This window comes from Mus caroli, unplaced genomic scaffold, assembly GCF_978045245.1.
Source record: "Mus caroli unplaced genomic scaffold, Mus_caroli_1 scaffold_1, whole genome shotgun sequence".
Classification (NCBI taxonomy): domain Eukaryota; kingdom Metazoa; phylum Chordata; class Mammalia; order Rodentia; family Muridae; genus Mus; species Mus caroli.
The window spans coordinates 69953865-69974822 of record NW_028227256.1 but is presented as its reverse complement, the minus strand read 5'-3'; the positions used below and the strand labels follow the sequence as shown (position 1 = coordinate 69974822).

The 20958-nt window shown below is 49.5% G+C and overlaps 1 protein-coding gene across 1 annotated transcript; it reads left to right on the top strand.

Annotated features, from left to right (window-relative positions):
• Nucleotides 1-3736: 3736 nt before the first annotated feature.
• Igfbp5 (insulin like growth factor binding protein 5) lies at nt 3737-20310 on the top strand. The gene is made up of 4 exons (XM_021163392.2): nt 3737-4843; nt 14176-14405; nt 15006-15125; nt 15752-20310. Exons 1-4 carry the CDS (start codon nt 4510-4512, stop codon nt 15881-15883), a joined length of 816 nt encoding a protein of 271 aa, XP_021019051.1. The 5' UTR covers nt 3737-4509; the 3' UTR covers nt 15884-20310.
• Nucleotides 20311-20958: the final 648 nt, after the last annotated feature.

Genomic DNA, 20958 nt, shown 5'->3' with positions numbered 1-20958 from the left:
CATATAAAACCTACGAATCCGCTGTGCAAAGGAACCCAGAGCTATCTGAGGAGAGAGTCTGCCTCTGCCAGAAGACTACCGGAGAGGGTGGAGCCCGTGAGCTGTTCCCTGCAACACCGTGTTATTCTTGAGAAAGTCCCGAGCCATGATGGCAAGAGGTTCTGAGCAGACAGCTATGTGTTTGGACTGTGTGAAATAGATGAATTAACATCTTAGAACTCGTAAAGGGAGAGTTCACTGTGCTTTTTAATGAAGACCACCACCGAGAAGTTTTAGGGCTTGTATTGATGAACGAGAAGTCACCATATTCCAAGCTGTAGGAACCTTGTCTTCAGGGTAAATCTTGAGGGGCTGCTGGAAGGACATTTAGTAACTCCGGCATATGTGGTGCTAACACCAGAAAGAGTGGGCCGGCTTGACAGCATGAAAGTGAGCCCAAAGGGTGCAGGCACACAAGGATGCCCCTCTGCAAGGCTATGTCTCTCCCATGCACCTAACCCCATTGTTAAAGCTCTTCGTTCGTCCATTCGCCTCTCCTCTGCTTCTTCTTCCCCTGCATGAAAGGAGGTAGAGGCCTGATTTCAGTGATGTATCTGTTCTGCCACCTAGCCTTCAGTGATGACACTACACCACAGCAGCCCTGAGCTGCTCCCTACCCTGGCTCTATCCTGTTCAACTTCTTTTACTGTAGAAGGACTTGAAGACTGGGTGCCTATTTTTAAAAGTACCAGAGTGTAGGATCCAGATGAGACAGTGGCATTAGTCTTCCTGATAGGTCTTGGTCTCTCTGTCTGCATGTATCTGGTGGGGGAAAAGTCAATGACCAGGCCTTAAAAGTGGAACCAATGATATGAATAAACCTCCCTTAGACAACAGTAAACTTGCTTTTCTCAACCCTGTTATCAAGAACCATCCTTGCCATAGAAATCATTCCAAAACCTTGGAGAAGCAGCCCCAAGGCTTCTGGAGGTCTGGTAAGCTTCCTGAACTAAAGCCCTTTGAATGTTGTCCAGACAAAGAGCACTAATCTTTCATTCTCTTGTAGTTCTTGAAGCTTGGTCCTGGTCATCACTTAATTCTTGTCAAAGCAAATAAAAGAGTGATCTCAGGGGAGACGGAGCGTGGTAGATGATACTTAACTTCAAACATCACTAAGAAGATGGTGTCCAAAGGCTTATCAGAGCTCAGCTATCCACACACAGGTACGTTCCTGGCAGCAAAGCTAAGCCAGCCATCAAGGAGGTCTCTGAGAGTGCGACCAGATTTGAGTGTGTCCAGAATAAGTTAGTCATCTCAGTGAAACCCTGTTGATATTAAGTCCCCCCCCCCACCCTCCCATCTACTGAAGAGCCCAGGGCTTTTCGAATAGAGGGCAGAGAGAATGGACTCATGGGAAGCCCTTATGCCCCAACACCCAGCATGCTTGTCACTGAACACCACATATAGACTGCTGAGCATAAAATTCACCTCTCCAGTCACTGATCTTTGGATAAAAATCCCTACAGACGATCCCAGGGTTCAAAGGAGGCTTCGTATGTGTTCTCAAGAGCCTACCCTGTGCCCCTGAAGAGCAGTGCCCGTCTCTCGGTTCCTTCTGCTCTTTTGGAAGTGGAGGTCATCATGGTTGTTTAACATAGAAAGTCATTCACTGATCTCTCCCCATGACCCCACCATCACCTTCAAGGACCAATTTCCCACTCTCTCACTTCTCTTCTCCCTGCCCACCTCTCTTCTCTATGAGCCCTCTCCTTCTCTTACTGGTCCTTACACACTGTACTTAGCCACAAGAAGTCAGCTAGAACAAAATTTACTTCTAGAGGCTATATTTTGAGAGTACTGGGCAACTCTTGAGAAACTGGACAGAAGAACCACCCTAGATTTCCTGTTTCAAATGCTACACCAGGGTGAGCTGAGCCCATCCCCACACCTTGCTCCTTTCTAACACTCTTCCTTCCTGAAGTTAATTTAAATAAGACAATAACACTTGATCTCGTCCCCTTCTAAAATAATGCAACCCAGTTTCTAACGTTAATTTGCTCCCTGCTTTACCAAGCCCTCCAACAGCAGAGACAGGCTCTTGGAACCAACCAACCCTCCTGCCTTTTTGGGGGGTGTGGGGGTACATTGGTGCACACAGCTCTTCTTCACTCTGCTAGCCACCAATACAATAAAACTGCTCTGGCAATGGGCGTAAAAGGACACCTTTAAGCTTTGGTCCTGTCTTAAAATGTGCCTATTGGCAGAGAATCTGGATCAGGATCTGGGAGTGTGAACAGCACCCGGTGAGATGCTCCCAAATGGAGCCAGCAAGGGAAGTATCTTCTCAATATTGCAGTCCTCCAGCAAGAATTCTTATCATAGATAAGGGTGCAGTCTAGTGGCAAAATCCATGAAATGCAGCCCCTTTTTCCAAAAGAACAGAGCAGGGGAAGAAGAGACTTGGAGAAAGGGCAAGAGCCCTGCCCCAAGAACTCCCCAGAGACCATCACTTGATCATGTCTTTTCTTACCTGTGGTGGGCAGTCTACAGACCACCTACCATGTCAAATTAATTTTTAAAACAAACAAAAAAAGCTAAAGCCATCATATTCCTTCTTTCAAATATTAGGTTTTCTTTCATTTTCCTAAGGGAAGAATGGTCCCTAGTGCTGACTAGCGATCTGGGGCTTCCCGTGGCATGGTGAGGATTTCTCATGTGCAGGCTCCAGGATGCTACCTTGGTACATATTAACCCTAAGACGAGGTCTCCTGCAGCGAGGTACCTGCTCACTCCAGGATCTGCCTACCCCACAGAAATGCCTCATTGTCAACCCAAGAAGGTTATCACTTTAGCCTACCTTCCTTCCATTTAAAAGGACATTTAAGGTGTCCATGAGGACACCAGATAAAACTGACAACCCACAGCATTTCCTCCAGGGTCTCAGTCACTACTCCCAACAAAGCTGGGGGGGGGTGCGTTATCCCTTCTTGAAAGTGCACATAGCACGCTCACACTCAGAGAGAGAGAGACAGAGAGAGAGACAGAGAGAGAGACAGAGAGAGAGATTGATTCCCTGATCATCTATGTAGGTGAAGGAAAATGACCACTGACTTTAACTAAAATCAGTACCCCACCAGAACAACAATGACAAGCCCTTGCCATAATCCCTCTGCCCTTTTGATGGGGGAGGGGTCTACACCCGCGCGCGCACTCCTTTTCTCTTTAAATTTATCTCAATGCCCCTCACCAGCTACTGTACAGTACTTGTCCTCCAAACACAAACACACAGACAGACAAACCTTCAGTGGTCTCTTAGACACTTTTTTTTTCCAAAGTTGGAAAGGACTTCTTGGGCAGGGTATACACGGATAATAAGAAAATGTGACTCCTAACAGCCAGTGTCCTGGCTAGTTGTCGGGGAACAGACTCGCTCCATTGTATTCACCCAGCTCCTGAAGATTACTGCCATCCACTCCTCCCTCCACCTTCTCCCTACTCTCCTCTGTAGCTCGCCTGTCTTCGCCGCCCCCCCCCCAAGCCCTTTCCGTACATTCCGTGAGGAGGAGGGCTCTGTGTAGGGAGCGAAGGGGAGCCCCCGTGTCTAGAAGGCCTCTCTCCCCACCCCCACCCCGTGTGAGTTTGCGCTGCAAAGCTCCTTGGCATCCTTGCATGGGTTGGGTGTTGGGGAGCTCAAATTGCAGCTACAACTGGCTGGCAGCCAGGGGCCGTCTATTTAAAAGCGCCTGCTCGACCAGAGCCCGCAGTCTCTTTGGAAACTTCTGCCGGGGGTTTTAAAAGAGCTAGGAAAGAGCTGCAAAGCTGTTTGGGCTTTTTTCCCCCTTTTTGTTCCTTTTCGTTACCCCCCCCCCCTTCCTCGGTCTGCACCCTTCTCCGGACTTCACGCAGAACCTGCGGGTTTCGAAGAGGTGGTGACAGAGCAGGTGTTGGGGTCCAGGTTTGGTGAGGTCTGGGTTTTTGCCCTTTTTTTCCCCCTCGATTTCAACATTTTCCCGATCTTGTTGGCAGCCGCCGACGCCTCTTACCTGTTCTGCGGCAGCAGCGCAGCTGGCCGCTGAGACCGAGAGGAGTGGGGGTGCGTTTTAGATTTTAAGCAAAGGGGGGAAAATTAAGTCCAATCCATTTTTTTCTTCACCTCCTCCCTTTTCAAGGCCTCCAAGCTAATTATTTCTGTTGCTTTGGAGTGAGCAATTCTGTGGTTCTCTCCACCACCACCCCCAATTCTGACCCGATCCCGCCTGGGGGTTTCTTCGGTCTCCGCTCACTCTGCGTGCACCTGGCGCGCCTCTTTTTTTCACCCCCAACCTGTTGCAAGTCTTTAATCCTCGCAATTGGGACTTGCGTGCAGGCACCTGAATCCTCCTTGCCTCATATTTTGCAAGTGTTTCGGGGAGAGCACCTGCTCTACCTGCAAGAGATTTAAAAGAAAAAAAAAAAATCTCCAGGCTCCCTCTTTCTCCACACACTCTCGCTCTCCTGCCCCGCCCCGAGGTAAAGCCAGACTCCGAGAAAATGGTGATCAGCGTGGTTCTCCTGCTGCTGGCCGCCTATGCCGTACCGGCTCAAGGCCTAGGTTCTTTCGTGCACTGTGAACCCTGCGACGAGAAAGCTCTGTCCATGTGTCCCCCCAGCCCTCTGGGCTGTGAGCTGGTCAAAGAGCCCGGCTGTGGCTGCTGCATGACTTGCGCCCTGGCGGAGGGACAGTCCTGTGGCGTCTACACGGAGCGCTGCGCCCAGGGTTTGCGCTGCCTCCCCCGGCAGGATGAGGAGAAACCGCTGCACGCCCTGCTGCACGGCCGCGGGGTTTGCCTCAACGAAAAGAGCTACGGCGAGCAAACCAAGATAGGTGAGCGCTACTGGGGTTCCAGTTGCACCGCACAGGAGCTGGGGAGGGAGACACCTTGGATGGGTGGGGACCCGGGACCTATTGGGAACCCGCGCGCTTTGCGCGCGCAGCAAGTGGCTTAGACCCTAGTAGCTCCTGAGAGTAGATGGGGTGGGTCCTTGCACCTCAGACTTGAATCCCTGGCAGAGCAAGCTATCCTAGGCGGCTGTCTAACCCGGTCTCTACCAGTTTACACTTCATCTCCACCCCAACCCGACCCTCCCCCACTCCTAACTCGTGGCAGTTCTGACTCTGAGCTCCTTCTGAGTCTCAAAGTCCAAATCCCAAGAGAATCCACTCTGAAAAAGAACAGGTTAAATTATCAATTCCCTTCTCCACCCCACCCCCGTACTTTTCTCCCTAAACTTTAAAAAATCTTTTCTGTTAAAAGGTCATTTTAATTGGAATCTGAAGATGCGTTCCATCTTTAAAGCTAATTCTACCTTGATCCCTCCAAGCCTCACCCCCCTCCCGCCCCCATCTCAGTGCCTCCAAATTTATCTCTCCCTCTATTCCTATTTGCTCAGGAGCGCGCGCACGCACGCGCGTACGCGCATACCTACCCCCCCCCCCCCGACAACTAATGTCTTTTGGGTGGAGGTATTGAGAGCTCACCCACACGTACACTTGCTGCTTTTGAACTGATATGATTGATTATGATCGATGAAACACATTAGACTGTAAAACGTCCCTCTTTTTTCCTCCCAGGAAGAGAAGGAATACTTCGGGAGGGCTGGGGTAGGGCGTGGGGTATGAGCTGAAAGAGTTTGTTTTTCTGTGCTGAATGTTCGTCCCTGAATCTAATGGTTTTTTCCCCCCTCCTGAATTCAGATTTTAGTTAAGATAAAAGATGGACACAGGTTTGAGAGGTGAAGAGGGATGTGGGGTGAAGACATCCTCAAGTTCCCACTGGATGCTGGCTCTCTCCATCTCCCTTCCCTCTCTCCCCACTCCACCCCCACCCCCAGCAACCCCACCCTCCACCCATCACTTAAACCAGACTAAAAGTGAGTGTGCGTGAGGGGCCCTGGAAACACCGAATGCAAAACTCAAGGGCGGAGACAGGAAGACCACGCTTTGGGAGCCACCCCTCCGTTTGCCCCGCCCCTCTTGCCCCGCCTCCAAATTCTCCGCGCCTGGAGTCTGTGGTTTAAATGATTGACAGAGCTTCTTGTTCAATCAGAACAGTTTGCCTCGAGCTAGGTTTCTTGGGGGAGTTACCTGATTATATATTTTTATCAAATTATTTTTATATTTATATATTATAAATATTTAAGCTTAACCAACGATGCACAAAATCTGAGCTAGGAGAGATGTTAAGACTTAGCTAAATGTTTATTTGGTGCGGTTCCTTACAAAGATAAAGCCCTTCTCACCACCTGTCCTCCATTACTCCAACGTGAGGAGGTTTGTAATTTTTCTGAACGCAAGCTAAAGGCCTACGGATTCCACCACGTAGGAGGGTACGTGAGTGCCCATCAGTAGATTGCGTGAGCTCAGCCTCTCTCCCCGGAAACTGCAAGTTTGAGCTATCATGAGAAGTTGCATAATGAGGGGGATGGGGGCGTACAAACCGCGGAAGCCCCCAGAGACCGTTTTTTGAGGTTATTTCTATTACATTTTTGCCTGCTGAAGCCGTAGGAATCCATCACCTGGCTTGGAGACAAAAGGGATGGCTAGCAATCCCATCACAGCCGAATTGCGCAAGTTATGACTCCGCAGTATCCTGGCCCCACTTTTATTTGCCCCGCCAAGCGGTAGATAGGGAGTGGCTAGGGATAAAAGGAGTGCTCTCTGTACGCACTCACGCACGCAGATGCTGGACCAGCAAAGAGGCAGCATCCTACTTCTCAAGTGGACCCAGTGCACACGCGCGCGTGCACGCATACCTGCACACACGTACGAACCATATTTTTGTCCCACGCCAGATCGCTTTAGAATTCTCTGCGGCCGAAGCAACCAGAAGCAACCCCCCTCTCCTCGCCCTCACTCCAACCCCAGCCCGCCTCAGGCAGGTGCCTAGCAGCCTACAATAGCGCCCTGGCTGCGGACCACAGTGGCAAAGGTTAATACCTTCCTCCCGAATGGGAGCCGGCTCTCGGAGAAGATCCTTCGAGCCATTAGTTGGATGCCCTCCCCCCCCCCAAAAAAAAAGCTAAAGATGACGTCATTCTTAAAGAAAGGAAAATGGATAATGAAGAGAGGTGGTTGTCTTCTGGGTCCTTTAGGAGAAATTCTTGCTCCCTAGGCCCCCTCCCCCACCATTGAAATCTGAGTAGTGTGAGCTTGGACAATCCTCTTCTCCCGCAGTTGGAAGCTATAATATACATATGCTGTATTTATATTTGGTATGCAACCAAAAATATATATTATATATTCATATTATTGTATTATGTAACACCCCAGTACAGTGAGTTTCTAGATTGAGAAGTGAGGAGCAAAGGAGAGGTGGCTGGCAGCCAAAGCTTCCGGAGAGGGAGGTGTACGCAGGCAGGCGGAGACCCGGGTTTTGCTGGTTGCGTTGCGTGGCAACTGGAGAGGGAGTCGCCTAGATGTCGTCCAGGGCTTGGAGCGCGCATAGTCCTGCATATTCTTTTGGCCAGTTCAGGAGCCAGCGATAGATACAGAAGGCAGTGTGTGTGTGAGGCTAAGGGGACTAGGGACACAGGGGTTTCTAGGACCAAGAAAGGTGAGGCTCGATAGATCAAGGAAGACCTAAAATGTGTTGAGGGCATTCTCTAGAAAATGTGCTTTCAGCGGTGGGAGCCTAGCATACAAGAGAATCTGGGGAGTGTCTCCTGGGCTAGCAGAAACGCAAAATCTGAGATGTGGGGCGCAGAGGGCTGTGAATGTCAATCCTGTCATTGAGAAACAAGGCAAAGAGCAACATAAAAAAAAAAAATGTGCTTCTGGGAAACCAAGGGGCTGGGGGACATTATGAAAGTGAAAATGAATTCGGCCTTTGCTTCTTGGGCGGCTTTGGGCTCCATCGACCTGGCTTCAGCTCCAAGCCTAGTCCAAACGCCACGCTGAAGGCAACCCAGACTAAGACTTGTTGGCCAAATTCATGTCTGGATTGAACAAGACTATGAAAAATTGAAGGAGCCAGATGACTTTCCCACCGCACGCCCTCCTCTGAAGCAAGTCTGTGAGCGAGGGCTATGCTGAAGCCAACCAAAACGGGAGTTGGGCGAGAGGGATGGCGCTTTAACGAGACGTTTCTTGCCTTTGCCCCCATCTTTCTGCTGTGTCAGCAAGGCTTAGAGGAGACTGCACAGCTGGCCCAATGAAGCTGCTTTTCTTTCCAAGTCCCTTTCCCCCACGCCCCCACGGACTTCGGTAGCCTCTCCTCCGCTCCCCTAACCCCTCCCTCATGTCCACGCCCCAACTGAGGGCGGAGTTTTAAATCTGAGCAGTTCCGCCTTTGCCCTCTCGCTTTAAGCAAGCAGCCACCTGCAGCTGCACGGGCAGAGCCAGGCTGATCCCCCAGCCAGAGGTCACGGAGCTGGTTAGAACCGAGGACACGGAGGACAAGGAAGCAAGATTCCCTGCTGACCGGGTCCCGCTTTCTTAATTCAGGGAGGAGGAGCAAGAGGGACGGGAAGATTTACCAAAAACAAAGTTTTACTTTGCACCCAAGCAGCCCATGCCTATGAAACCTTAAAGTATTTAATGTGGAGAAAATTGAAAGAAGGGATTATATCCTCCAGAGCCACCACGTTCAGAAGGTGGAGGGACTCTGTGCATAATCAAGTATGAACAAGGGACATCCCTTAGGAGCCAAGAAGCGAGGGGATGGTTACCAGGAGCCACAGCGGGGCAAGTGGGAGGGGTTTTGTTCAGTTGTAAGTTTGCACTTTTGCCAATTAGGTGAAAACTAGCAATTCTCAAAGGCTACTATTACATTCCTAGCTGGGTAGACTATTCAAGGCAATAAGATTAGTCACATGTCTGCAGAAACAGGCAAATAACCGAGGAATCTGATGCATATGTCTGCTTCCCATTTCTTATAAAACATAAATCCAGATGAGTAACTAGACATTTGTTTGTATGGAGAAGTGACCTTTTCTGCCTGGCCGCATGTCTGAGCTGTGTCCTAGCAACTCTCCAGGAATTGTCTGGATAGTGTCCAAAGAACCTTAAAGCTGGAAGGAAACCCAGGGCTACCCTCATGGTCAAGGGCCCCACTTTACAGATAAAGACGTTGAGACCTAAAACAGGAAGCCACTTGCCCAAGACAAGATCTGTGGTTGTCAGGACTTGAACTTGGCTTCTCCCTAGGGGGCTGAGGCACTCTGCCCTGCTATTTCTGCTATTTCTGGCTCCTTCACTAGTCACTAGGGCTCTTGCCTAGACCTGATCTAACCTTGCAACCTTGGCCAACATTGCCAAATGCTACCCTCCAGTGGTAGGTGTTCTGAAAGCAAAGAGGAAAACCCTCCACTTAGGGGTGCTCTATTCTGTGGGCCAGAGAAGTAGCAAAGTGACCTAAAAGTGGGAACTCCAATACCCTCTTGGAGGAATGGCTTCTTCCATCCCCTTTTCTGCACAGTCTCCCAGACAGCTGGCTCAGGCCAGTGGTTTGGCCAGAGAAAGAGAGGAAGGAGGGTTTGAAGAGACGGCATTCAGCACAGCCTCCGTGTCTATGGGCCAAACCTCATTTCCTGAACACAAGGAGTTCTCCTAATGTGGCAGGCAGGTCTTTGCAGCCCTGTGGTTGTCCATGCTTCCTGCCTCTCTGGAGAACATAGTACTTCAGTCCATGGTCTACTGCCTGTGGTAGCCTGACTCTATGGCACAGGTCTCCCCTGGGGCTGGCAAACTGCATAATGAGACCTGAGGTAGAGTGGACTGACAGAAGTGACTACAGGGTTTCTACATCAGAAAGAAAGGAGAGACCGTCCGTCAGGAAAGATGATAAAGAAAACCTCAGGAACCACCGCCTTGTGAACATACTGGGGTATGCCTCGGGTTTTCAGCAGGCCTGCCTTTGGCTGAGAGGTTATAGTTAGGGTTTCAGGTTACTCAGAGGCTATGCCAAGACTCATGCTAACTTGCCCCAGAGGCTGAGGAAGCTCTTTCCTTTGGGGTTGCTGGGGAAGGAAGCAGATAACACAAGCCTGTCTTCCCAGTAGGGTCTACCAGCTGAGCCTTTAGGCTCAACCAAATAGTTTATCTTAGACTTTAGCCCGAGACCTAAACTGTCAGATCAATGGCCTTTCCCTGCCGAGTCTAAAGGCCTTCAATGAAACTGTACTCAGAACAGGGCCGCATACGATACCTCTCCCAATCTGTGAATTTATATAGGATCTAGTTATTTGCTCTCTAAACTCTCTGTCCATCAGGGCTTCCGTGGGGAACATCTCTCTGCTCCCCACTAAAGGCATGTCTCCTTCAGGAGTCTTTAGACTAGCACATCCAACCAGAATATAATACAAGCCACATACATAACATTTCATTTTCCAGGAACCACAATTTTCATACTTTTTTTTTCTAGCAGCCAAAATTTTTAAAGGTTAAGAAGAAGCAGAAGAAATTTATTTTACTGGCGTATTTTAACAGAGCGTACCAGAAAATATTATCATCTCCACATGTACCCAAAGAATGACAATGAAATCATCAACTTTCTTTCATTCGCTGTCTTTTAAATCCATGGCATCTTTCTACCTTCAGAGAAAAATCTCAATTAGACACTGTATACGTATATGTCATAAAGTTTATGGTATGTTCTGCCAGACATACTTAAAACGTTCCCAGTGAGCAAATTCTCTTGTTTCAAAATTTAAATTTAGACTTCATGAAATTAAGTGAGCCCTCTGACCCTCCCCCCACCTTAGGATACAGCTGTCGACATTTGTTTTCTCTTGAAAAGTCAGCTCATCATCCTGGTTGCTAAAACCCCTGGACACGACCTCTATTGCTGACCACAGTGAAAAAGAAAATGGGATCTTCAGGAGTGAGCCTGGGGCCAGGCAGATGCTGCTGTGAGCCAGCAGGAAGGCCAGGGGACACTCCACAGCCTCTACCCAGAGCCCCTCCTCTTTCTCTCTATATGCAAATGCTCCCACACAGGACCGCTGAGCTAAATAGCATCCATCTGCAGCTGGAAAGCAGTGAGACTTGGAGAGTCTGAAACACAGCTTACGTTTGGGTGGATTGGAGGTGGGGGGGGGGACAATGAGCAGCCAGATTCTGATTCTCCCCCAAGCCTAGCACTGCAGCAAAGAGCAGGAGGCTGCCTGTTGGCTGGGAAACAAGACAGGACACGGAATGGGCAGAGCATCTAGCTGGCTATTTTTGTCCTGATGGGTGTCTTGGGCCAGTGCTATCTAGTGGAACTTACAGTGATGATGAAAGTGTTCTATATCTGCACTGTCCAGCCCAGTAGCAGCCAACATGTGGCTAGGAAGAACTGGAAATGAGGACCTCTGGATGTATTATTATTATTATTATTATTATTATTATGTATTTGTTCATTTAAATGCCACGTTGGCTTCTGGATGGCACAGCCTCAGCCAAACAGAAACCTCACACACTAGGGCCACCTTCTTCATAGACTGCTTGTTTCTTCACCTTCCGGTAGCAAAGTAATCATGCTCTGAGGAAGGGGCATGACTGAGATGGCCTCCCCCCCCCCCCCACAGCATCCATTAAGCTATAAGTTGCCCCATACTTCTCGACTGAACTTCACTTTGCAGATGGTAAGTGGCCTATTGGGCCATGAACTCCAAGCTTAGCTGGTTTTCTGATGGAAGAGAAGTCATCACAGATAAGGCTCCCCCAGACTTCTGTTTGTGAGGTCAAGTCAAGCCAGCATCCAATAGCAGCCCCCAGGATCAGGCTATTCATGGTGCCAGAATGACAAGAAGCCCAGGGTGGAAAGTAATAGTTCCAGTAGCAACAGGTGCCATTGGATTCATCTATTAGAAGGGCTAGGAAGCAAGGTTGGATGGGAAGGCATCCTAAGAACACGTCTTCATATGTTGGTAAAGAGTCTACAGAAAGCATCGGCAGCCAGACTGTGTGCTTAGAGAGGTTGAGCTTGGGTAAGGTGTGTGCATGGTGCCGCAGTGCTGTGTGCAATGCTACCCTTCCTGGGGTGTCTCAGCAACCATAAAGCTGTGCCTTTTCCCAGGGAGACGCTGATGTACCCCATGGTCCTAAGTCACGGGAAGGGGTGGGGGGATGAATAGATCAACATTCCTGTGACAGAGTAGGCACATTACAAAGCTGGAGCCGTAGCAGAACATACATTAGAGGAAATACCAGAATATAGCACCCCTGTCTTAGGGTCTTTATTGCTGCAATGAAAAACCTTAACCAAAAAGCACCCCACGTTTCTCACCTCTGCAGAAACCTTCCCAGCAGCGTCTAGAGGAGGAGGGTGTTGGGATGTGTTTCTCTTCTCTTTCTAGTCACGATCAAGAAGCAACATTCTACCACGCACAACTAAGACTTGCTCGCACAGTCCTCCACTCCTGCACAGTGCTCCTTTGTCCCCCTCCCGACCTTCTTAATGCATGCTGCAAGCACACAAAGAGGGGGAAAGGATTGATGGGATTCCCAAACTAGTAGGAGGGGGAGACAACCAAGTGCCAGCTTTTAACCTTCATCTTCCCTAGAAATGTGCACAAATTGAGCACCTTTGGTCTCCTGCGCCACCTACTGGCCACCTAGAGGTATACCCCTGCTTGTTTCTAAAAGCCTAGGTCCTGGTGTGTCCTTCAGGAAGCAACACCAAGAACTGGGAGGCAAATGAAAATTTTAAGCCTGTTCTTCACAAGCAAGTCGACTGAAAATTAGGGGAGAGGAGACACTCCCAGGAGCCTAGACTTTGCTTAGTGAGTCCCGAAGTTTGCAAAAGTTCCTTAAGGAAAAACATCAGACTCTACTGTTCTATCTGCACAGAACCCCCAAACTAGACATGCCTCCTCCTGCATCCTATCCTCCAAGTCCACAACCCAAAAAACTGGATTCACCCCCAAGATACGGTCTATTAATCCCTAGAGAGATTCCACTTTGGACAGGCAGCCTGGGATTTGGCATCCCGGCAGGTTCTAATACCTTAGAGTCAGGCACTGGGGGGTCGGGTGGGGTGTGCAGGGGGAGGGCTGATATCCCCACAGAGAGTCTGACTCAGGGAGAGCCCGCCCCAACACTGACAGGTACTCCCATCCCTCCCCTTCCTTTCTTGCAGCTACCATCATATCTAGGTATCTGAGGAGTGGTGGGTTTTCCTTCACCCTGCTTAATTAATTTGAGATATCACAAAGCCCTCCCCCTCCTTTTTGAGTATTTAATTAGGAAAGGTGATGGAGTCTAGTCCTCCACCCCTTTCTGACCCTGCATTTGCTCTTGTTGTGGGCCATCTGAAGCACACCACATGGAGACAGCCATCTAAGGTCTCCCCACTCATGAAGGTTGCAAGGTCGGGGGCTGAGAGGAGACTGGGGGCACCGATGAGAAAAGAACTTACTGGAAATGTGTGCTGAGATAGGCTAGGCAGGTGGCATTAAGAGAGTAAGAGACACATGGACAAAGTCCTACTTCTTTTTTCTAAAGGTCATAAGTCAGCTAAGTATAGACTGTCACCAAGTTGCTCCTATATATAACTAGTCTGGCCCCAGCCAGCTGTCAGCCCCTCTCAGACAGAGCTGAGGAATGCCCAGCCTCCAAGGGTCCAGAGCACAGCACAAGGCCAGTTGGGAGCCAGTGTAAGAGGATGAGGCCTCTGTCTTCCATCTGCTTCCATTTGTTCCTCTCCAGGGCCCACATTTCTGCCTCTCCCATCTCCCAGCCCTCACCACAGTCCCCCTGCCCCATCTACTGCTCCTGTCCCTGGACACCCAGGTCCAAACATCTCTCACCCCTCAGCCCAGCTGTTCTGAAAGTACAAAGACCTCTTTAAGAGGACGGACACACTTGGCTGTTCTTGCCTATGTCTGGACTGTGCCCTGTTTTCTTCCCTTGGCCCAGCTCTCCAAGCCCTGACTGCTTAACCTTCTGTCTCCAGCCACTTCATCTCTCCTGAGCAAACTGTTTTAATAACCTTCACCTGCTCTGAGCCTTGTGCTGCCTCCTTCTCTAGCCTGCCCATGTGTACTAGTGAGGTGTGGTCAAGAATACACCCCCCACCATGATGTCTTTTCCCCGCCCCCTCTTGCTTTCTTAGACCTCATCATTGGATCTCTCTGAGCCTCCATGACTCCTCTGACCCCAATCCTCCCAGTTCCCATCTCTAGACACTGCCCTCTGGCCCCAGAAGCTGATTCTCAGCCTCCTTCTCCCCACAGAGAGAGACTCTCGGGAACACGAGGAACCCACCACCTCGGAGATGGCTGAAGAGACCTACTCCCCCAAGGTCTTCCGGCCCAAGCACACTCGCATTTCCGAGCTGAAGGCTGAGGCTGTGAAGAAGGACCGCAGAAAGAAGCTGACCCAGTCCAAGTTTGTGGGGGGTGCAGAGAACACTGCCCACCCCAGAGTCATCCCTGCACCTGAGATGAGACAGGAATCCGAACAAGTGAGTCTCAGGGGCTTCTCTTCCCCATACCCTGGCCACCATCCCAATCTGATTTCCCATGTGTCTTACTTTAGCATCTGTGGTCATAGAGGATGCACAGGCTAGACCTATCAACGGACCTATTGCTTACAGTGGCTCAGCTGGGAATTTGGAAGGATGCTTTTGAGACCTTGAATTTATTTATCTGGACTGAGGGCTGATCCAAGTTAGTGGAAACAGAGGTAGTTCTCCTTCAAAGAATGTCCTATTGTAACTGCAAGCGTGCACCAGGAATGTGACACCTAGAGCTATGGCCAGTTCCAGGAAGAGGCTGAACACTATCCTAGCACATTTAGAGAATGTAAGCTGTATATCTTCAGTGCTTGGAAGGGTAGGAAAGCTGAGAGCAAGTGACCCAGGGCTTGCTGCCTAGCCACGTGCCGGCTTACTATACAACCAAGGTAGCAGACAGGTGAGTGAGAAGAAAGATCCTAAGTAGCTTCAGATAAAGGTGGTAGATTTTTCTCCCGGGTCCCTTTGGATGCCACACATGAGCCATCAGAGGGCACCGCCGAGTGGTTTTCACCTGGGTCATGCCTCTCATCCCTCCTGTGTTCACAGGGCCCCTGCCGCAGACACATGGAAGCTTCCCTCCAGGAGTTCAAAGCCAGCCCACGCATGGTGCCCCGTGCTGTGTACCTGCCCAACTGTGACCGCAAAGGATTCTACAAGAGAAAGCAGGTATGTGCCCTTGTGCCAGGCTTCACCTCTGAGGTTTCCGATTGGCAGTTCTAGAGGACTCCAAGCGCTTTGCATTTCTAATTGGGATCCCTAATCTAAGTTAACAGTTACAAGCTAGGGCCCCTTGGCGTGTATCTTGACCCTGCCATTTCTAGCTGTGTAACCCTTGGCCCAGCTATTTAAAGCCCCTGGGTCTTTAGTTTCTCATGTAAAATTGGGACTAGCAATCTACTTCACTCTGATGGGGAGAAATGCGTCCTTATGTTGACAAAGCACTGCGATCGGCTCCTGCCACAATGACCCATGATAAACTTCGCCTGGCCCATGATAGAGCCACAGAATAGTGTTTCATACTTTGATGACCGTGCTCCTCTCTTGAGAATCCCTGGAGAACGTGAGATGGGTAACCCAAAGTAAATAATGAAAGGGAGATTGCAGGACCTATCCCAGGGCAGGATGCCTGAACTATTTTCTTTGGGTCCTCCCATGAGATAGAATCAGCAAAACCCCAAGAGTTAGCTAAAGGCGTAGTAATCCTTTTAACCCTCAAGTGCAGTGGGAAAGGTCAGATACGAAGAGAGCCTCGGGGTACTCGGGTATCTCACCGCCGCTTGTCTCTCTCCCAGTGTAAGCCCTCCCGTGGCCGCAAACGTGGCATCTGCTGGTGTGTGGACAAGTACGGAATGAAGCTGCCGGGCATGGAGTACGTGGACGGGGACTTTCAGTGCCACGCCTTCGACAGCAGTAACGTTGAGTGATGCGTCCCCTCCCTCCCTCCCCCTTTCCTACCCCCCCAGCCCCAACTCCAGCCAGCGCCTCCCTCCACCCCAGGACGTCACTCATTTCATCTCATTTAGGGGAAATATATATACATATATATTTGAGGAAACTGAGGACCTCGGAATCTCTAGCAAGGGCTAAGGAGACACTCCCCACCGTGACCCCGGAAATGTATTCCTTTTTGAAGCCAGTTGAACGGACAGAGAAAGGAAGGAGAGAAGAAGCAAGAGGGAGTGAGAGATGGAAAGAACGCGTTGGAATAGAGGAAAAGAGGGAAGGACAGATAGGGTTAGAGAGAGAAAAGAGAAACAGCAAGGCAGAAAGGGCTCTACAACCAAGGCTGAATCTGTCCTTTTGCTTTCAGCTCTAGCCTGGGGTCAGAAAAAGGTTGGGGCACTCAAAAGTGTGGCATTCAGTGACACCCAGTTTAGATTGGTCAAGGGGAGAAAAGAAACAAGGTGTGTCAGTGCCTCTTGGGTCTGTCGCCTCCTACAGCCAGCAGTGTGGATGGCTAGACCCCTCACCCTCCTCTCCTCTTACCCAAGGGCAGGGTGATTTCATCCCCAAATTTACAAAGACTAAAATGCATTCCATCCCTCTGAAAACAAACAAAAAGTGAGTGATTGAAGATAGGTCCCCCCGCCCCCGAGCAGATGAGTGAACTCAGAATGTGTGCAAATTTTACTCTTGTTGAAGATTTTTTTAAGAAGTCAGTACACACCCCCCAACACTGGAAAGACTTGATTCTCTAGGGTGACAAGCAATTCAGAAGCACGTGGCTTCAGCCCTTGATTTCACTAGACTCAAAGCTGGCCCAGCAGCCTCTGTGGAGGAGGATGAGAGGTGGAGAAAACCAAGGGGCTTGTACTCACCCACAAGACTCCATGTAGACTTTATAGGCATATAAATCTATTTTCTTTACCTTTTTTCCCCTTTCCCTTTCTTTCGAAGTTTTGCATTACCTCTTTAAAGTAGTTTTTTAGGGCACTGAAGATCTTCCTCATTCTGGGAAAATCCATATTTCACAAATACAACCCAGAACGCCAGCTTGGCCTGCGTCCAGGCAGCCTTTCTTGTAAGCTACAAGTGTGGCTCTTTTGTGGGGCACCGATTTGGATCTTCTCATGATTCCAAACGTGTGTTGAAGTGAATCCACCAAGCCAGGTAACTGCCAGCACCCAAGGGTGCATCAAGTGCATAGCCCAGGTCACCCCATTTTAGCCTTCCAACCGGCAAAAAGTAACTGTCTCACACCACACCACATAAACCTGCCAGATCCATCTGTAACCCACTGGCCTGCCCAGACCTTTTTTTCCCATCTGCATTTTTTTTAACTGCATTTTGAAAGCCTCCCTCAGATGCCAGGCTGACAGATCAGAGAGATACTAACATGAGAGATGACAGAGGAGGAGGAAGTGGAGGGTGGGGGCAGAAACTTCCACAGAGAGACATAGAAGATGGAGCAGAGGTCTGGTGGGGTGGGGGGACAAGAAAGAGACAGAAAGAGGAAAATACCAATAGCATTTTCCTTGGTGTCTCCCATCTAATCAACTCTCTGAGATTTGAGAGGAAAAAGGAGGCAGGGGAAGAACTTGAGGTAGAAACGAGCTCAGTTCAAGTCACAGGGCCCAGATGGTAGGTAACTGAGGCAGGATCCAGATTTGAGACGCACGGTTGGAAACAAGGCTGGTTAGCCTGACTGGGTATTGAAGGGTGAAGAGGATGCCTTGGAAAGACAGCACAACTTCAGTTCAACTTCAGGACCCCAAGGAGGGACTGAGGCCAAAGAATCCTTCGAGTGCTTCATGAGTCTCCTCTGCCCGACTCACACATCCTTCCCTGTGATGGAGGATGGTAGAAAGCCCAGGACAACTCAGGCCCAGATCTTCACGGCTATAGTCATTTGCCAGCCTGATTTTAATCCAAGAGAAGCCTCTCATTGCCCACTGGCTTCTTCAACAAAGGGGTGTTTAACAAAAGGCTCAGGACTGTCTTTGAAGACTGAAGATAGCCTTCCAGGAGTGGGGACTCGGACATTGGTACAGGAGTTCCCTTTTGGCTGGGGACACAGCTCTTTGCTCTCTCTTGATGGCATGGCATAATAGAGGCCCCCTCCAACCCGGAACATGGAGCAACACAAAGGGAGAGCAAAGAAACTGACGTGTGTCGACTCATAGGACATGGGTGGCTGCGGGCACAGAAAGGGATGCCTCCTGTTGCCTGGACAGGACAGTTGGCTGGGAAGGAAAGAGAAAATTGATCTTCATAAGACAAAGGGCCTGATGGGATGGCAATAGAAGGACTTACCAGACCTGCAGGGTCAGTATACCCATCACCCCGCATAACATCCCCAGCCCCCAACTCAAACTTCAATGTATCTTAGGCCAGTATTCTAAACCTAACTCTCTCCTTTCTGCCATTATTTCTCTGCATCTTGAGCAGTCATCTGACTGAGATTTGCCAAGTGGATACTGGGGTACCATTGCCCCCCCAAGAAAAGACTGAGCCAGGAACTGCCTACTCGCTCCCCCTCCCGAGCCTGGAGCTATCTCCTGTGAGGGGTGCTCTCTTCACCCCACCACTTACTGGACCTTGAGTGAGCCTCTGTCCCTTACGTGGGCTCTTCGTTGTGAGCCACAGATGGAGGTCATTGTATAGACAGTTAGCCTTCCCCAGGTCAGCCTACCTCCCCCAAACTTGTGAGTCTCCCCACTGCTCATATGAAGAGGCATGTCTAAGACAGCAAGTCTTCTCCTAGAGGAAGCTTGCCTTTAACAGACAGATGGAACTAAACCTTCCAAATGGGAGATCTGGCTGAACCCAGGATACAGAGACCATGGACATGGGGTCATCAAGAGAAGAGGGATGTCCTTCTCCAGGCTAGGGGGAGAGAAGGCAGGTTTGCAATGGTCCCATCATGCCCTGAGCAAGAAGCTTTTGGCCCAGGCTAGCCTTTAGCTCCATTAGAGGCCCAGGCTAGCCTTTAGCTCCATTAGAGGCCTCTCTCTGTTGGGTTTATCCACAGCAGTAGGCCTAAGTATGGCCTGTCCTCACCTCCACTATCCCGTGGAAGGTTTCTTCCCACCCCTTTTTGACAAATGCCTCACTCGAGCAGTGGAAAGATAGCTCTCTTCCCCCTCTACTGCCAGATAACAAAGAGGCCTAACCAGGACCTATTCTCCACCCCAGCCAGTCTTGACCAGCCAGAACAAAGCAGGGAACCTGGAGAATAAAAGACTCTACGTTCCTCTGACAAAGACTCTACGTTTCTCTGACAGCCAGGCCTAAACACACAAGGCTTGGGAACATCTGCCCCACAGGATACTGAGGAGGTCAGCTGTGCTCACTCCTCTTCTCCTTCCAAGACCCTCTTCCGACCATGACTTATCTCCATGGTAACATCCTCACCATCCTTCTCCCACTACCAAGGGTTGCTATGGCAACTTCCAAACCACCTGCCCATCCCAGGCAGGGCAGCTGTCCTTCTGCTCAGAACCCTAGAGGACTCTAGGTGAAATTTTACAGCTTAAGAGAGGAGTGAGCCAAGGAGAAGAGACCCTGTAGTCCTCTGGCTTTCAAGAGAAAGAAGGCTATGATTTAAAACACAGTAGAAGGGAAAGAGGTCTCGTCGGCCTCTCCCAGGGAGCTTAGGGGTTGTACTGTCTTTATTTTTAAACCACTAAAGTGCAATGTTTCCTGCACTCTTGTTACCCCGCCTCTCTTCCCTGTTAGGTTTTCATTTCCTTGAGCAGACTTTCTTGGTTTTTTAATGGAGTATAGACTTTCACCACTTCACAGACTCTGGCCTCCTCTCCAAGTCTTTCTGGATGGGGAAAAGGAAGGTAGAGGGTCAGAGGGGAAGGGGGTCCCTCGTCACCCCGCATCCATTCACCCCCACTTCTCTGGTCCCTAGTCACCGGCCTCAGCCCCCATCTCCGACACCATCACTGTCACACAGTAGCCTGTCACACGGATAGCACAGTTCAGACAAGACTCCTTCAGATTCCGAGACGCCTACCGGTTGTTTTTGGTTTTTGTTTTGTTTTCTTTTGTTTGTTTGTTTTTTACAACAGCAATAACCACATCACATATTACTGTAGCTCTCTGTAGTGTTACGTTCAGACACCGTAGCTCTGTCCTCTCTTATTTTGTTGTTTTTGACTTTTAAAAAAAATGCTTATACTTTTTACTGGTGAAACAGATTGAAAAAAAATTGAACAACAAACCAGTTTGTGAAAAAAAAAAATGGGAAAAAAATCACCCTGATGTGGAAGAGCTCGGCTCCTCTTTAGCATTTTGTACTTAAGGAAATAAAAAAGAAAAACCTGGAAGATCTCACATTTTATTACAAAGTGAAGATTGCTGTATTCTATTTATTCAACTTATAATTTATGTTACTCCTTGATCTTTGTCTTTTGTCGTGACAAAGCATTTATTTAATAAAAGTGTGCATTCAGCTAGCTTGCATCGCCTTCCTCCTGGGGCAGAGGGCTCTGTGAGCACCCAGGCTGCCAACAGGAGGGGAAGGAGAGAGGATCCAAACCGGAGTGTGTCCTCCAGGGGGGTCCCAGAACGGAGGAAGGCCACCAGCATCCCCCAACCCCACAGATCCTTCACCCATTCCAAGCCACCACCTCTTTGAGCTCTCTGTATCCCCACACTATGGGTTCAACCCTACAGAGCTGAGGGACTCTGTAGACTCCAGAGACTAAATTATTCATAAAGCACACAGAACCGAGAGCACACATGTGTTCTACCATGGCTACAATTTAATATCTGCCACTGCTGGTGAACAAAGTAGTCTAACCCACCCTTAGACAAATCATGAGTCTCTTCTTGGACGGAATGCTAAGGAAGACATTTCTAGAATGTTCCTTAGTCCTTTACAAGTTCTTTTTTTTTTTTTCTTTTTTTTTTTTTTTTTTTTGGTTTTTCGAGACAGGGTTTCTCTGTATAGCCCTGGCTGTCCTGGAACTCACTCTGTAGACCAGGCTGGCCTCGAACTCAGAAATCCGCCTGCCTCTGCCTCCCAAGTGCTGGGATTAAAGGCGTG

Bases quoted from the DNA above. Each gene is read 5' to 3' on its own strand.
- Igfbp5 (XM_021163392.2), top strand. From the start codon at position 4,510: ATGGTGATCAGCGTGGTTCTCCTGCTGCTGGCCGCCTATGCCGTACCG. The intron at 4,844-14,175 runs GTGAGCGCTACT...TTCTCCCCACAG, and splicing joins CGGCGAGCAAACCAAGATAG to AGAGAGACTCTCGGGAACAC. The intron at 15,126-15,751 runs GTATGTGCCCTT...TCTCTCTCCCAG, and splicing joins GATTCTACAAGAGAAAGCAG to TGTAAGCCCTCCCGTGGCCG.